This window comes from Telmatherina bonti (genome assembly GCF_933228915.1).
Source record: "Telmatherina bonti genome assembly, chromosome: 22".
Lineage (NCBI taxonomy): Eukaryota > Metazoa > Chordata > Actinopteri > Atheriniformes > Telmatherinidae > Telmatherina > Telmatherina bonti.
The window spans coordinates 12,522,998-12,541,916 of NC_136631.1; the positions used below are offsets into that span (position 1 = coordinate 12,522,998).

At 37.6% G+C, this 18,919-nt stretch overlaps 1 protein-coding gene across 1 annotated transcript; it reads left to right on the forward strand.

Moving 5' to 3' along the window:
- lck (LCK proto-oncogene, Src family tyrosine kinase) lies at positions 1 to 14,799 on the forward strand (the record flags this gene model as incomplete). The annotated part of the gene is made up of 12 exons (XM_079262527.1): positions 1 to 105; positions 665 to 725; positions 2,260 to 2,350; positions 3,991 to 4,089; positions 4,207 to 4,310; positions 6,219 to 6,368; positions 6,470 to 6,622; positions 8,763 to 8,946; positions 12,159 to 12,231; positions 14,099 to 14,252; positions 14,393 to 14,524; positions 14,603 to 14,799. 12 exons carry the CDS (start codon positions 1 to 3, stop codon positions 14,797 to 14,799), a joined length of 1,503 nt encoding a protein of 500 aa, XP_079118653.1.
- Positions 14,800 to 18,919: the final 4,120 nt, after the last annotated feature.

The following is an 18,919-nucleotide window of genomic DNA, read 5'->3' on the forward strand; positions in this document are numbered from 1 at the left end:
ATGGGATGTGCCTGCAGTTCGGACTCTGACAGTGAATGGATTGAGAATTTGGACGAGATCTGTGAGCACTGCAACTGTCCCATCCCTCCGCAGTCATGCAATCAGGTAAGTGGACAGTTTGCATGTGTAATGTGTGTTTCTGTCACTGTTCATGACCTGGATGAGTTCTGTATAACGAATGACCACAGAGGACACACATAAGAGCTAACTTTAGAACATGTGAGAGGGTGGGAACATTAAATGAGGTCCCATTATTCAGAGCTACAAAACTCAGTAAATATCATAAATCAGCTGTTTGGCACTTCACTTTGCAGTTTAATGGCTTATGTAACTGTTGTCCTTTGTGTGTATGATTAAATGGGAGTGCAACTCTTCCTTTAGTGTTGTTTGTTTCCTCTCTGGGACTTAGATGTCCCATTAGATTAGAAATAAAGGAGAAAAACACCTGCGTGTGACACAGCACAGCTCGCCTGGAGAAAAAAACCAAACCAGCCTACGATTTACTGTCAAAAGGTGGTTATCAAATACTCGAAATACACGAGCTGTTTCCTTGAATGGGACGTGCAGCTGTTGGTGTTTTATCACATAAACCTTACACTGATCTTCGGAAAGATGAATATAAAATGAAAGTCTAATTGAAGTTCTGTTTTTTTTGTCTTTTTAGTACACAGATCCGCTGATTCCATATCCATCACAATATTCACCGCCTACATCGCCTTTACCAGGTATGCTTTCACTGGTGTGGTAGAAAAATCTACAGAGATAAATTGGTCACAAAAATTGCAAAATGTATATGTTTTCTTTTTGTTTAAGAGGTTGGATAGAATTCGGTATCAGTGTGGCTCCCATAAAAGTAAAGCTAGTAATTTAATTTAAGTAAATACAGTAAGATAAAGCTTTGTTTTTTGCACTTCGCTCAATAGTTTAATTTGATAAATCGCTTAAAGTAACTTTTCCATTTTGCTCACATAACATTTTCCATTTTCCTCAGATTATCAGTTTTCAATGCAAATTCCCCTTTTTGTTTTCTGCACAAATTACAGCGATTTGTTGAAAATGTTGCAGTATCTCACTGGCTGCTCGAGTATCACGCTAGTGTTTTGATCCTCAGGTTGAGGGGTCTTCAAAGATGTGAAGTCAGATTTGGGGACTTGTGTTCCTTGTCAGTGACAGTCGAAGGTTTTGGTACTTTGCCTGAGTGTGAAAAGTCAGTAATTTAGTAAAAAAACAAACAAAAAAACCTACCTTTAAATGTTATACTTCCTTCTGAGGGTTCAAAACACATATGATCCATGTCAACATGCAGCCTTGCCGTATAAAATCACCTTTTGGAGAGTTCCAGGTTTTAAGATGGATTTCTTTTTCATCTTTCTGTGGTCAGAGTCTCTTAGAAAACAAAATACTGCAAACAAAACAATGTGCCCTACAGTATACATCATAAGGTTATGGAATAAACATTAGGAAGAGCTCTGTGTAATATCTTAATTCAGTTTGAGAGTAAATTCACAGAAACAGATTTTAAAAAGTACGTATTTAACTAATGTAAACACATACAGGCATGTGTATATACGTGTGTGTATATATATATACATATATATATATATATATATATATATATATATATATATATATATATATATATATATATATACATATATATATATATGTGTGTGTATATATATATGTATATGTGAATGTATATAAATGTAAATATGTAAGTAATAAACATCTGGTATATTTGTACAAGGAATACACATATATGGGTATATATATAATTTAAAGCATCGCGTTGTCTTGTTTTCTGGACAAAGGGGGGCAGTAATTAACTATAATTACAAATTTTTTTATTCTTTTTCATGTTTTATTTAGTTGTTATGGAACAAGTGAACAAAATCTTTGGTTTATTTTAATATTAAATGTTTTTATTTATTTTTGAAGTAATAAAAAAATACAGATAAAAATTATAGTTAAAAGTAAAGAATACATTTTTTAAGTTAAAAATACTTTCTGTTCAAATAGAAACAAGTACTGATACAGCTGGTATATTTCTGTTTGAAAAAAGAAGCACACACCTTTATTTGGTTTTGGGGTCAATAACAAAATCTACCTTCAGCTTCGCCTCCAGACCAGTCATTTGTCAAAAAACACTGAGTTGATTAAAAACTCCCTGAAAAATCTTCTCTATTGACTTCCTGTCTGTAATTTAAAATGTGCCAAGTCTACTGGGTTTTACTAAATCTAATAATCTATTTCTCACAGACAACATCGGGGTGGCCATTTACAGTTATGAACCCAAACATGAAGGCGACCTGGGTTTCGAGAAAGGAGACAAGCTTAAGATCATCAACAAGTGAGCGGTTTATAAATGCATATTAGAAAAGAGTATTTCAATCAAAATATCAATTCATATACTGATAAATTAAACTGTGTGTTTTTGGGCTTGTATCATTTTCCAAGATGCTTATTATGAACATGCAATGTACCTGAATGGTTCACTCTCCAGAAGAGCACACCAGCACATGATCCCACCCAAAGTTTCCTGCTTCCCTAAAATGCAGACAATTAAATAAAAGTTAAAAAAAAAAAAAAAAAAAAAAACAACTAAGAAAATGTCACATGATCATATTGCGGGTTTGAGAGAGGAAACCGGGAACGTGAAATGTTAAAGGTAAATGTGACATCTGAACCAGATTACATAAACAGTAAAATTGACATTATTTTTTAAAAGAAATGACTAAATGCATGAGTACATGCAACTCTGAGAGGTATGTGCAAGGCCACACCGATATGTATGTGTCGTAGCTTTACATTTTCCTTGCTCCGCTTTCGACGTGAAACTGGCTCAGATGTGAGGATAAATTTCTTGATGATAAAGTTCTAGAGAACCTGAAAAATGTTAAAAGGAATTTGCAATAACTTTTCAAGGGAAACGTTTTTTCATTCCATACTTTAGGTTAGAGAGTCTGGAGGGTGATTACTTCTCCTACTTTTAGCTGTGGTTATATTTATTTTTGAAATAATTAAAAACTGTTCAATTCAATTAAAATCAATTCAATCCTTATTTCGGATTATTTAAAGCCTTGTTGTGGCTTAGATGTTGGAAAATAATTTTTAATAACAATAAATGTTTGCATCAGAATGATGTTGAAGTGTGGGGAAATTTAGCGCTGTCATTCTTTTTCACTGGTATGCTTTTGCCTTTTGCAAAGAACTGATGCAGTTCTTTAAAAATGTAACATCAATGCAATTAGTATCACTATATATGTGCAGACAATCCAATAAACAATGAAAATGAAATAATCTCAACATTTTTAGGTTGACTAATAACAAATAGAAATGATCATTTAAACCCAGAAAGCACAATGCACCATTTATCGTTTCGTAAAAGCATTGGCATACAGAAAGGTTGCTTTGCATTTTAAACACCTGAGTGGCACCACTCAGGACACTGCCATCATGTCTTCTGTAGCATAGTTCAAAGATTCTGTACTTAGACAAGAAAAGTGTTTGTTTTTATGGCTTATTTGAAAGAAATTGTAAAAGATTTAAATGTAGTGTTTTACACATTATTTAATAGTCAGATTAACACGCAGGGATGCATTTACAATTTGAGCATAATCTTAATGAATCTGAAACTGAAATTAATAGAAACATAAAATAAAATTTAATATGGACAAAATGAATAATCTTTAAAGTTTAACAAGGTGTTCATAATGCGTTGACAATAAAAAAAATAAAAAAAGTTAGAAGTGAGCATATTTTGTATCTGTGCTTTATGCTGACATGCAAAACAAGACATTCCTCTGCTTTCTCAGTGTGATACGGTTATTATGCAGGGATCATTTAACAATGGGACTGTTTGTAGAAGCTAAACGAAACTGTTTATTCTGAAGCTGAATCCATTAATTCCATAACAGCCCAAGTTGCTGTGAGGTTTCACAGAAATGTAAACTAACTCATGGTATTGTTGATGTCTCTTCCAACACCCAGGGATGACCCAGAGTGGTATTTGGCAGAGTCTCTCACCACAGGCCAAAAGGGCTACATCCCCTACAACTTCATTGCGATGACCACAATGGAGACTGAACCGTACGTCACACAGGAAACTCAACTTTCAACACCGTCTCATCTCACATCGTGCATGCTCTGAGGGAAGGGAAGTGGTAAACTCAAAGCCTGAAGCATGCTGTGCCTTTTGTTCTGCAGGTGGTTCTTCAAGAACGTTTCTAGAAACGATGCTATGAGGCTTCTCCTCACTCCTGGGAATACACAGGGCTCCTTCCTGATCCGAGAGAGCGAGACAGCTAAAGGTGAAATGATCTTTTTATCCTCTGCTGATTGTAGTGATAAAATATGTAAAAATGACAACAAAACAATTGATAAAAAGAAGAATGTACAAAACCCCTTTTAATTCCAATTTTTTATGGATAAGAATATAAATAAATACACTAAATTTGCAGGCCCTTAGTAGGTTTTAAAATTAGGTAACAATGACCTCATACGAATAACACAGGACATACAAAAACATCTTACTAAATAAGCCAAATGTTGAAGTGGTAAATGGAAAGTTAAGCTCACCTTTACTGTTCAACTCTGATCCTCGATGGCTGCTATCCTGTATGTTTTTTTTTTATGTTTCTTTGCGCCAACACACCCTTCTGAAAGTAATAGGTCATTATAAAGACTTTTACAAGAATCTGTTGTATCAGGTGTATTGGAGCAGGGAAACAATAAAAACCTGCAGGACAGCAGATAGCGTTCAGATGTGCATTGATATCACGCCAAGTGAAAAAAAGATCAGCATTGTCCTTAGAGAATGAACCGTTGCTGCTCATTATTCTGAAAAGGGCTGTATAAAACCATTTTTTAAATTTAATTTAATTTCCATTTTCATCTGGAGTCCCCAGAAATGAATGCCCCAACAAGTTCAGCCTATGCCATAATCAAAGAAACTGGAAAACACAGAAGAGCTACTTTTCTGACACTACAGGCCTCATCTAGCAAGTTATATGTTACAGTTCATGACAGTGAAACTGGAAAAACTTGACAACTATAATTAGGTTTGCAAAGAGACTTTTGATTGTCTAAATTGAGTCAAGTTGAATCAAGTAGGTACTCGTGTAAAAATGAGTTAATAAAATGGTGATTAAACCAAACGCCTCACACAGACTGTCAAAGACACTGGTGGAAAGCTAATAATTTGTATTTTTTTCAAGACACCTTGCAGCCACTGAGCTGCCAAAGTCTTGTAGAGTCGATTGTATAGCCATCTATCGGACAGCTAAAACCTGACTGCTTTTAGTTCTAAGTGCATGAAATTGTTTAACGAAGCAGGTCAATGATTGCAAACACAGCAGCTAGTCTACAATTGAATGGATTAAAAAGAGAGTAATCAGCTTTTTTTCAGAGGTCCATTCAAACTAGTCTGTTTGAAATGCTTTGACGCTATGACTAATTCACTGAACTGAAACAATGTAGTGAAAAACAGGGGATCAAAATTCCTGTCAAAGGATGTAAATGCTGAAAGTATTTCAGAATTATAGGTGGTTTCTAACATGACTGCATCATGGGGTGTACTACACTGGACTATTCGGGGTCAACACATCTTGTGGGATTATTTATGTGATGCAGCAACATCATTTTAAGACTCGATATGCCCCAATACATGAAACCTTCGAAGTGAAAGAAGGAGTACTTTCTTCTTTTACTTGTCTCCCTTTGACTGGTGTCTTTTGCATCCTTTAGTCCTGTTATTACTTGAAACATTTCTAAAACAAGATCCATCACCCACAGGCTTCCTTCCTGTTTCCAAGATGCTTCATTTGATTTCTGTATCGTTTTTTCTGCTAATGATAAAAATGCCTGTCTAGACTTGTTCCTGACTATGTGGTCAATTTTCCTTCAGCAGCACATCGGGGCATGGAGCTTGAACTCAGGAATGCACGAAAACTGTGCCATATATCAGTGTCTACAACAAAACCTGTAGATAACACTGTAGATAACTATTATCATGGTGATAATGCTGGAATGAAATGACAGACGAATGACTTTCCTCACATATCAATGTCACGTTGATCATTCTCTGCATTTGGTACCATATCAACAGGAAAAGTAAACACTGTTACATTCATGTCATTCTGAAGTCCAATTTCAGACTTGATGAATGCCTGGACATTTTTCATCAAACCTCTGTGCTCTACGTTTTCTATGCATTCCAGGGTCTTTTGCATTATCAATCCGGGATTTGGACCAGGTCACAGGTGAAGGAGTGAAGCACTACAAGATCCGCAACCTGGATGACGGCGGCTTCTACATTACAACCAAGATATCATTTAGCTCGCTGAAAGAGCTTGTCCAGCATTACTCACGTGCGTGCAACCTCTTGATGGCATGATTTAAATTTCTTAATTCCTGCGAGGGTTTAATTTAAGTGATTTTATGCTTCATGCTCCTCTGTGTACCATCGTAGGTGATGCAGATGGGTTGTGCACCAACCTGGTGAAGCCATGTAAGTCAACGATGCCTCAGAAGCCCTGGTGGCAGGATGAGTGGGAGATTCCTCGAGAATCCCTGAAGCTCGAGCGCAGGCTTGGAGCTGGACAGTTTGGAGAAGTCTGGATGGGTGAGTTTTTTGTTTTATTTTTCAGTTTTAACTCAGGAGTTAAAAAAAAAAAAAAATCTGCCCAGTCTGGTTGTGGGCTTGACTATGTGCCTGCCAGAAACCAGGGCTTTCCTGCAGTGTATGCAGAAGACATTTCCTTAATGCAGTCTTAATTGTAGGCTTGTTTGAGCCAGTTCATGAAAGAATGATGTGCGGTATTAACCTTGATACAAAGCATTGCTCAAACTACATGAGTCAAAAATTTTGATAAGCTTATGGATCTGTGGAATTGTCTCCGAACAATACTTCCATGAATGTTTATAGTGCTTGTGGAGTATTGAGTTAAACAAAAGTTTAAATCACAGGGATAAAGGTTAAGCCACAAGCCCATTATCATTCAGCTGAAGGGGTAATTTAATCTCTATTTTCCAGTCTCATTTGCCAGCACCATTTAACATCCCAAACAACCAACCGAAGAGCTAAACATTGCCAACCTCTGTACTTGTCCTCATTTCTGCCACTTGTAGATTTACAATGCTGTCTTGCATGAGTCTGGGCCCTGTGTCTGTTCCTCTTTATTCATCCAAACACTAGTTGAATAATAGGAGCATCAGTTAAAATGGTTGCTGTTGTTAGTTAATGTGAATATGCTGAAGTAATTATGATTCTTTAGTACAGGAAGAATTTTACTGTCGACAAAAGAGATAGAGCTTTGAAACAAAGATAAAAATGTTCTCCCTGCATCGTTACGCTTCATGCATGATGTGAGATGCTGGCCCATTATAAAAAGAAAAGGAATAACTGGTTTGGTATGATTTTATTTGCTATGATGTAACTCTGCGTTTGTGTGCCAAAGAAGGAATAAAACACTGTTTGCATGAGAGTCATGCAAAACTGTTGCTACTGAAGGACACCTAATCACTGCTACTACTGACAAAAGCGATGACATCATGCATTTACTTTAACATTAATTGATGCGAAACCTGCAAAAAATATGATCTTTTAAACTCTAAATGTAGGAATTGCAAATAGTTACTGCGTGCATGCAAGCAGTCTAGCAATAACAATTATATATTTACATGATTTACAACTGTATTGAGCTGGAAATCAATACTGGTTGCTTCTGATAAAGTTTCTGAGGCTAGACCAGTGAAGTCTAAAAATGTGAGTTCAATTTGCTCTGGTAACAACTTGTATCTCATGGAAACCAGTTAATGTGGTGGCAATGTATACCATTAAATGGATTAATGGATGATCTGAGATGAAGTATCCACAGTGAGTTTATCATTAGGGTTTATGGTGAGCAACAGGAATTCATGATAGATCCTACATTATTACCAGCATCAAGTCCAAAGTCATGCATCATCCAAGGATTATTTTGGGTTTTTGTGTCTGCACCAAGATTCAGCCTACGGCGTTGAAAAGTTAAGCCTATACAGAAGTTCCAAAAACTGCTATTCACCCCTCATCTGCTAGGGGCTCCAAAACTGAGCCAATATCGGTTACTAAGTTAAGAAAGGCCAACTTCACAGCAGAAATAAATATGGAGCCTGGAACAGCCTGGAGCAGAGCAACATTTTACGTTTAATAGTTCAGGTTTCTCTTCATGGCAACTGTGGGAGGGGAGTGAATTTTTAAAATATTTTTGTTCTAGCTTCAGCCCGCACCGCCATTAGCTTGTTAGCTCCTGTTAGTGCCAGGCTAGCTCGGTTAGCCATTAACTACAGGCAGGTTGGAGCTTGATAGATGTCAATCATCCACCCCCACGCTCACAGCCCCCCTCACAGCTCTACCTCTTTGCCCATTTTTGTATTTTCCTTTGGCGACGGTGGAAATAAGCTTTAATTAAGCTCTTCAGAAACCTACGGGTGACGTCACAGAGGCTCTCTCCTTTTATACAGTCTATGGTCTGCACTCTGTTTGTGTGGTTAGAGCTTGTCTCCATAGTAACTGGTAAAGATGACACTAATATGATAGATATGTTAAGAACTTGTGACATGTTGTGTCACAGTTCAACTTATTTGGTTTTCAGAGTGAATGCTTTCTGTTTTCTCATCGTGTTTCCTATGTAAACACAACCACTGAGAAGTTCATCAGTTTACATGACTTATGTTTTAAACAACACTCAAGTCAGTGATTCCTAATTATCCTTTTTTTTTAGGCATCTACAATAATGACAGAAATGTTGCAATTAAGAATCTGAAGATGGGCACAATGTCAGTGGAAGCCTTCTTAGCGGAGGCGAACATGATGAAGAACCTGCAGCATCGCCATCTTGTCCGCCTCTTTGCCGTGGTTACCCAGGAACCAATCTACATCGTCACAGAGTTTATGGAAAATGGTAGGTAGAAATGATCTCAACTGTGTCATTTAACTGATTAATAACACTGAACCATCAAGAGGTATTTCCAGCTGAAAGCATTCACCAAAGGGGATTTCTCATTCATAATCAATTTGAAAGATTTACTTGTGTAGTCATATCAGGTTTAGTCATCTAAAATGTGCCCAAGCCTGTCTGAATTGATCATTTCCTTCATTTCCGGCCTCGTTACTGTTAAGATGTTGTGAGACTGAGTTCTGAGCCTGCACGAGAGACAAAGGGGCAATGTTAGCGCAGTGTCACAGATGTTCAGGATCAAACATGTTGATCTGTTATCAGACTCTGGGTGGGAGCACATGCTTAAACAAAAGACTGGGCTGCCCCGTGTGTTTCACCCTTTAATGAGTCATAACATTTTCACATGAGTGCTCCACTCCAGTGATTCTGCTGAATGTCTTTTGATCACACGTACATCCGAAGCTTTCTTCCTGATAGCGTTTGATGTATGATATCAGAACTATAAAGAGTAATCATCACGTATGATTGTACATGAATGCAGCTGTGATAGCAAACCTAAATAAGGGAACTACAGTAACTCAGGGGCCTTGCCTCCAAAGCACGATGTGCTGCTGAAGTGGCCTGGCCCCCTGATAGGCTATTTTCAGCTTCTCCTCCTCAGTCCCCTTGCATTCGCTACCATGTGCGAAAATGTTTCAAAGCAAACATGAACTTTCACTTCTTTTCCGGGCCCCATCTAGACAGGTTACTGATGTTTACACGGCGAGAGGAAGTCTTGCCTGCCGGACTATGATGAAGGGTGTTAAAATGGAAGATGGTGAATCACAGTGTTATTGTTCAAAGAGACCCCTGATGATACTTGGATCTTTTCCAAAATCGGTGTAGGGCACATGCACGATATATATAAACAATTTCCGCGCATGATAGTGTTACAGCTGTAAACAAACTTGCCGAAGCTTTTACAGTTTTACTGTTAGTTCAGCATCCTGTCGCTGGATCTTCCTCTTTTTCCATCTCCTCTCACATAAGTAAATGTACAATTACTGTGACTTACAAACAGTAATAAACTGGCATCATAGAAGCAGCTGCCCTCAGCTTTTGTTAGCTTAGTCTGCTTTTTCAATAAAGGTTTATTACACCCAAAAGCCACACTGAGATGATAGCTATCCTATATCTGTTTCAGTTTAACCTCAAAAGTCTTTGTTTCTTTTTTAATGAGAGTGAAAATACCAAAGTGTCTTCAAAGATGCTGTGACTAACACAACAGCCAAACAGCTGAAGTGAAAGGAGTGTCTTTGTGTTATCATCTGTGAGAGTCTTGTAAACCACCAACAGTGGTTCTACAAGAGGCTATCTCTTTGTCTGGTACCCTGTGTGGACGGGACACAATCGCTGTTTCTGTTGTCAAGAGAAAGGATGGCTTGGAGTTCCCATCTTTTACAGTTTGTCCCTTTTTTCTGTATTATCAAAGACAACAAAGGAGGAAAATAACAGGCGTGTCATCCCAGCTTCCCTTTGTGGCCTTGACTAAGAATGTTACTCCGGCTTTCAGGCTTCAAAAGCAGCCTTCCTGACTTAAGCATAGAAGTAAATGCCTCTTCTTTCCTGGCACAGTCATTCCTCTTCAAACATTTCCTTTGGTTCGACTTGTTTGGCCGGTGTTCAGAGGTATCGTTGGGTGCTACTCAAACCCAAAACAAAGTTAACTGTCAGAAAGTATGCATCAGCTTGACTAATGTTCTGTGTACTTCCTGAACGTTATGTCCGCTGATTTGAGCTGCTATTCTGGTCTAATCCAGTTTATTTATGTCTGGGAGGAATCATGTAAGTGAGAATATAATTGGTCGTCTGAACAAAGCATGATTTCCTATTGTTTTCAAATTAATCATAGCTGTCACTGTTGATTATTGTTTTTGTGAAATGCAAGTAAGATGTGCTGTTTTGAGTTATTTGTGCCCATAAATGGGAGTTTTGACTTCCGATTATATTCAGAAGTGAATCCACATGACCACATTTTGCATAATCAGAATATTTTGAATATAAGTGCCAAGTAATTCAACTATAATCCTCAAAAGAAAAAATTTTGTGCAAAGAAATAAATGGATAAAATTAGCTAGGTAACTGAATAACAAATGTTTGACATGGATATGTTACCTTGTTAAAATAATTCTGAATGCTGTTGTAACACAACAAGAAAGCCTACCAACCACCAAGCTATTGATAACATTGTTTTAACATTGGTAATGTTATCAGGAAGTTTCACTGTTGTGAAAATGATGACGCTTCCAGGATGTTGCAGTAAGACAGAAACTAAATGAGAAACTTTCAAAGGTCTCTACGTTTACTTGAGAAAACAAATGCTACCCAAGATATCAAAATAGTGTCAAAATGACCTCAGGCAACCTGAACTGATGCTCCATTTGTACCATTTGAGACATGTGTGATTCTGGAGAACAAAGAGGACACCACCAATCAAAGAAAAGGCAAGAAAGATGTTTGTAAAGACTTCTATGAAAAAGCTACACCCCCCCCCCCCCCCCCCCGGGTTCTATATGAATGAGGAAACCAAAGTAGCACCCTTTATCAACCTCGTGGATCAGTTTCCTTATAAACAGCTTATAAAAACTCATGAGGAAAAGAACATTTGTCATGCAATGAGGTTGCTTTGCTGCTGGAGGCACTCGTAATACCAAAGGAATAGTTAAATCAGAAGATGCTGATGCATTTTTGAGAGGATATCTGATAACTTGCTATCAGAAAACTGGATTTGAGTTAAAGTTCTGACAGTCTGTGAGGAAGCAGAACAACCTGAAGCACATACCCAGAAGCAGGGATGAATGGTTGAAAGGAAAAGATACTGTTTGAAAAGTGGTGATCAATATCTCGATGCAGCTGAAAACCTTTAGAGATCTGAAATCTGCCAGTGTAAAACGAGTTCAGAGAAACTATTAGCAGATAAATAATAGTAACATCTCAATGCAGGAAATATTACATATTTATCAGATAGTACTCTCTGCATAAAACTTGTATATTTGCATGCATCTATGAAGACATTATTATCTGTGTGTGTTTATATTTCATTTTGCCAGCAGTACCAATCTGCACAATAAGTGACATTCTCATCCACGGTTAGGATTGAACCTTTTCTTCTTGTTGATAAAAAACATTGATCGGTGATTTAGTAAAACAGTTTTATTTTAATGTTCTTTCCACAGGTAGCCTGGTGGATTACCTAAAAACGCCACAGGGAAGCAGTTTGTCCATGAAAACGCTGATAGACATGGCATCCCAGGCAAGATATCTCTTTTTACAATCTGTCCTATTATTACAACCCTTCTTTCACTCAGTTTACCAGATTCCCTTTCATTTATTCTTTTTGCTTCTTTTTCTCACAGCATCTAGGCTAGAAACAGGCAGCTGTTGTAATGGGGCTTACATTCAACACTAATCTTATAATAAGTACAGACGGGTGTGTGTGTGTGTGTGTGTGTGTGTGTGTGTGTGTGTGTGTGTGTGTGTGTGTGTGTGTGTGTGTGCACGTTGGAGTGTATGTGCATTCTGAAAAGTTGGTCTAGACAGAGCGGCACAAATAAAATAGTCTTAGTGCTAAACTCACTCATTATTTATCAGCTGGGAAGTGTGTTCCAACAAGGGTGCCAGCAATGCTAAAATGTGGAAACTGGGACAGTATTGCAAAATTTTAAACTAGACATGATTAATTTCTCTGACTCCCATTAATGTGTGCTTTGAAGCTGCAGTAAGGAACTGCATCACATGTGTTTATTTAACTTATGTTGAAAGAAAAAGTTGGTTCAGTTAAAGCAGAAGACTGAAAAGAGAAGCTTTGAGTTTAGCATTACAGTGAATTAAACATGAAGCCTGAGAACAGGATGTGTGTTTTTAAATATTCTGATAGGTGGAAAAGTCTTCTCACCGAGGCTAGCTGTGTTGATTCTCAGCAAAGTTACACTAAGATAACTATTGCCTTCAAACATATTTCAAAGAAAAGCTAATTTTCTAAAAACACAAAATATCCAAGAATTTCAGATCAGGCTCATCTTTATCTTTTAAAAATATAACTTGTCAGTGTAACACTTTGACTGCACAGTGTATTGTGGGTGTGGGAATGACAGAATCAACCACAGGAAGGCAGAAAGAAGTTTCAAAGTACAACACAACGACAGATCCTTCATCGGCAGTCGGCAAATTCTCAGAAACATTCAAACTCAGGGCAAAGTTTTAGACTGAATGCAGAACTGTAAACTTTTAACTAAAAGAAAGCTTTCGAACCAGCTATGATATGCTGATAACATTTCATTCATGTAATTAATTCTCCTGTTTCTCCTGCAGTATTGGAATGTTTATTTGCTGAAAATGTAATATCTATGCATGTATGCACTAATATGTAATCAGAGGTTCTTTAGATTCTACCTGTTCTACAAGAGTAGAAAGAAAAAATCTGATCTCGTAAAAATGTTTGATTTATGCCTGCTTCAGTCAAGCAAGAATAATAGCAAAAAGCTGTTAACAGCTTCAGAGGTGGTCGTGCCTTTAGAAGCTCATGAAATATAGAAGCATACGTACATCTCAAGTATTTGACAAAACCACTGCAGATACTGGCATCTATGTGGTAGATTCTCATAGCTGGAAGATGATCCTCTCTGTCTGACAATACTCTGCAAATTGTATAGATGCTCGGGAACTGTGGGTGATGGATTCTGTAGAAAACGCAAGATTTATTATGATTCAGATACCTCATGCAGTAATTTCCTCTTTCTTTTAATAAAAATATAAATAAATGCTGAGGTGCACATACTGAAATGTGTCAAACACCATCTGACTGAAACAGAAAAATCAGAAAAATCAGCAGGTCTGTGTTGAGGTAAAAGCAGGAAGGGAGCTTTTTGTGTCATAAAGTAGTGCTAAGGTTATATAAGCACAGCTGTGCACCTGGGTGGAGTACCTAAGGGCATAACAGAGGTATGGGGGGGGGCAAGGAATTGACCTGGGGAAGTGGTAAACTCCCTGGTTTGGGGCTTTTTTGGTTCATCTGTCCAACACAGGCAGACAGTGTAAAGTAGAGTTGTAGAACAGAGGTCCATCAAAGCCATTTATTTCACACACTAATGGCATGTTTGATGATGTGCTGTCCCCTGCAGGTGGCAGACGGCATGGCCTTTATTGAGCAGAGAAATTACATTCATCGAGACCTCCGAGCTGCCAACATACTGGTTGCTCAAGATCTGACTTGTAAGATTGCTGACTTCGGACTGGCAAGACTCATTGAAGACAATGAATATACAGCAAGAGAAGGTAACCAAATTTTTCCTAAAAATCCAATATTTTCAGCACCAACTCCAACATGGAAGCTGTTTGACAGATCAGAATCTGTCAAACAGCTTCCCTGACCGGTCATATCTATGGAGAAATTAAGTGTTCTCTTTTGTTTATAGGTGCAAAGTTCCCCATTAAATGGACTGCCCCAGAAGCTATAAACTTCGGCACCTTCTCCATAAAATCTGATGTTTGGTCATTTGGGATCCTCCTCACAGAAATAGTGACATATGGGCGTATTCCTTACCCTGGTAAATATTTAATGATCAGACTTTTTGTGGTCCATCACGAAAATATAACCATTTCAATAACATTTACCTCTTATTCAGGTATGTCCAACCCCGAAGTTATCCAAAACCTGGAGCGTGGCTACAGGATGCCGCAGCCAGATAACTGCCCTGATGGTCTATACGACATCATGTGTCACTGCTGGACAGAGACCCCTGAGAACAGACCTACATTTGAGCATCTGAAAAATATTCTGGAGGATTTCTTCACTGCCACAGAGAGGCAGTACCAGGAATAGGTGCAGTGGAGCAAAGAGACAAAGAGACATGCTTTGAATATTCCCAAACTAAATGCATCTATAAACCTGGATGCTGGACTTTGAATTATTTACCAAAGAGTTTCAGCCTTGACAGCCTTTAACTGTTGAAATGGTTGAAATAATGGTGCCTTTTTTTTTCATGCATCAAACTAATTATGATAACATATGCTACAATGACCAGTGGAAATGTGAACCTGAAGCAAAAGGTAGCTGGATCCCAGCCAGAGGAAAGAGGAGAGAGATCGTCACACTGTTTAAAAAGACTGGACTTTTTATGGAACTGAACAGCTGCTCTCCTGGTACGCTTTAAGATGTAAATACTGTTATCTCCTTGAGCTGTGTTTTATCTCTGATCGTGTGATAACTGACAACTTTTTTTTAGTTACAATAGAAAGCTTTAAATGGATTTTGTGTCTTTGTTGCATTACATTCAGGAGTTCCTTCAGCAAAGAAGTGACGACAACAATCAGCCAGCACATTGTCAGTATTCTGTTGCAAAGCACATTAAATCCAAAGAAATATAATTCTGCATGACTTTTTCTTTTCAAGAATAACCAAGTGTAACACATATTACTTTTAAAATATGAAACACTCTAAATATGCTTTTCATAGCATTCACGCAGCCTCTGACTGAAATGCATTTTGATAGAGCTGTCAAAGTACTGGATTTTAGAATTAGTTTTCAGGTACTACATACCGAACCTCAGTTTTGACATTTGCTCACAAAACTCAGCTCATCTCTTTTGGTTTATAACCTTTTTTTTTTTGTGGTTTTCAGAAAATCATATCCCATCAAGTGAACAGACCACAATACAGACCTAATGATGCACATCAACCTCTGCATCGACCATTTAAGTGCAGGTTATCAAGAATCCAATCTGTGGTTGTCAAGGCACAAGCCCCACAATAGGGATTTATTCTTTTATTTGAGTTGGATTGTTAAAAAAAAAGTAGAGGAAGGATGCCCAAATCATGGGAAACTTACCTTCATATCCAGTAAAATAGGTATCTGAAGGTATCAGATTTTTTTTTTAAACTTTATATTAAACAGTATATTTATTCACTGTGGATAGAGCAGCTTGTTTTCATCTCAGCAGTATCCCTTGACACAAAAGGGTAGAAAAAAAAAACATGCCCCTTATCGTCACCTTGAGGCCCGTCAAGAGAGGATTCCCAGTGATGCAGTCTGGATTAATCTCAACTTGATGCGTCCTGACTATTGCTATGCAGGCTTAGACAGAGTCTAAATGTATGAAACAACAATGTTACCTCTCCTGACTGACATGACAAGTCACAGGTAGGATTATGTTAAAAAAAAAAAAAAAATTGCCAAATTAACTTTTTAATTTTAGACCCAACATGGTCATGGAAAAAGTTATAAGACCACCCTTATTTTCCAAAGAAATGTACTTTTATGACAAGTTTCTGCAGTGTCACGAGCTTGATTTCCATCCAGAGTTGTATAGATTTTTCACCAAGATGTACTGATGATGGGAGAGACCGACGACTGCATCAAGCCTTCTCCAGCACATCGTTTCTTAATGGGGTTTGGGTCGAGACTGTGGTGGCCAGTCCATGTGTGAAAATTATGTCTAATGCTTCTTGAACCACTCTTACAATTTGAGCCTGATTAACTTCAGTCTTTGCATATGGTTGCACCTAAATCTGACCAGTAGCAACCCCATACCTTTGTTTACTTCAATGCCTGGTATACAAAGGTACATTTGTTTGAAAAACAAGGGTGGTCTAATATTTTTTTCTGCGATTCTATATGCATTAATCGTTTTTTGGATGTCCTGTTCATATTTAACTCTGATCCCTGACATGAAATAGAGAGAAATTTAAAGATTAGTCCAACTAAAAATGACATTATTCCTCCATCTGATAAGTTAAGAGACATGATGGTGTCCAGCTAGTTGTTAGTTGGCTTATAGGACGTTAAGGAAAGATTCTTGACTTAGTTAAGAAAGTTAAGGAAAGAGCACTTAAAGTGTCTAATATTTAAATATCTTTAAAAAAGAAAAGTTACTTGAACTTTTTAAACGGCTCTTCAAGGAGGCAAGTCTCCTATGAAATTAACACTTTTATACTTTTAAGGCCTTTCTCCTGCAACAAACAGAATGCACAATCTTGAATTGATTGTGGACATAAGGGGTTAAATGCAACGTATGCAAAGAAGCATGTGTTTACAAGTAGAACAAGTATTTTCTGAATTGGTCTTGTATTTTGAGCAACTGAGAAATTATGATGCTATTGTTAGACATGAACTGAGCCTCCATTGTAATCAAAGTAAGGCAAATGGTTCTAGTGGTGGTAATGCTCATGCCATGCACATAGGCAGACCAGTAAGAACGAAATCCAAATGACCCACGTGCGTCCATTCTGTCCTCTCTTTTTAAAGTGGTCTTTATACAAGCATGGTTGTTTGCCAACTCAAATAGGCTATATAAATATATCAATGTATCCAACTTTTTGGAATTGTTGCTGGGCTACATTGAAACAGATACAAGGCTTTTGGGAGCATAGCACATCCCTGCGGGAGGAGACCCCAGGAAAGACCCAGGACACGCTGGAGGGATTACATCTCTGGGCTGGCTGGGAACGCCTTTGGATCCCCCCCGCAGAGTTGGCAAATGTGGCTGGGGAAAGGGAAGTCTGGGCTTCGCTGCTTAGGCTGCTACCTCCACAAACCGACACTGGATAAAGTGGTTGAAAATGGATGGATGGATGGATGGATGGAACCGTCTACACTGAATTAACTCTGCCAATATGTAAAATGCGAAAGGGTAGTGTTGAGCTAAAGCTTGTTCTATTTGTGTCATCAAGGTGCCCAAATTAGCTTCAAAAAGGGGAGTTTTCATTGATACAGTAACTCCCAAGTCAGTAAAACTGTCTTGAGCTATTGGAGTAACTGGTGGAAGTGTCAAATTTGAGAGGAAACTTCTAATTTGTGTAGAGATTAAATTCATAGCCTGAGAGTTCACTAAAATATTGTAACAGGATAAGAATCGAGATATTGTTTTTACAATTATGAAAACGTAGAGGAGTTAACCTGCATAAAGGGACTATTGTGTTTTCTCCATCAGTACCTGTTATAAAACAAGGTGAGGTCATTAAAACTTTTAAGGCATTTCAGAGAAGGCAACCACAATGGGTGCCAAGTTGTGACTTTAACAGTTCCAAATATATATTACTGATTAATAACATGGCAACTAAGTATGAACCCAGGAGTTTAATGCTTCTCGGCATTATTGCAAGAGAGGCATTGCGGAGAGGCCTGGTGTGAAAAAGGCATGATATATAAAGGAAGCACAAGGTGCAAAACAAAAAAAAAAAAAAAAAAGGAAAACAAACTAAAGAAAATTTTTGTGTCCATTTTACTCAGACACCAAATTTGAATCACTTTCAAGTCTGGTCATGAAACTGCGTTCTTCTTAAAAGGTTTTCAGACCTTCCTTCTTGTAAAGGATTTTGAAACATTATGGAAAATTCAGAGCATTCTCTTCTTTTCTTCAACATTATTATTACTATCATTATTATTGTTACTACTATTACTATTATGACTATTATTACTATGACTATTATTACTACTACTTATATTATCATTATTATTATTATTATTATTATTATTATTATTATTATGCAATGGACTGGCGAGCTGTCCAGAGTGTACCCTGCCTTTCGCCCAAAGACGGCTGGGATAGGCTCCAGCTTCCCCACGACCCTAAACTGGATTAAGCGGTTAGGGAAATGAATGAATGACTATTATTATTATTATTATTATTATTATTATTATTACTAGTATAACTATTATTTCCGCTGTAAGACTGAAAGATACAGAAGATCATTCCTGCCAGCAGCCAGCAGCCTCTGTAACAAGACCTCCTAAAGTTAATTATTATCTACTACAATACTGAATTTCCCTTTTTGGGATTAATAAAGTATATTTTTTATTTAATTTCATTTCTACCACTAATACTTCTAATAAAAGGTAAGGACTATGTACACGGTGGGTTTGCGTGACTCTGTCGCCCTTTTCTGACCGCCGTCGGAATTGCATCCTACGGACAGGACGCGGTACAACACTCCGCCTCTGGTT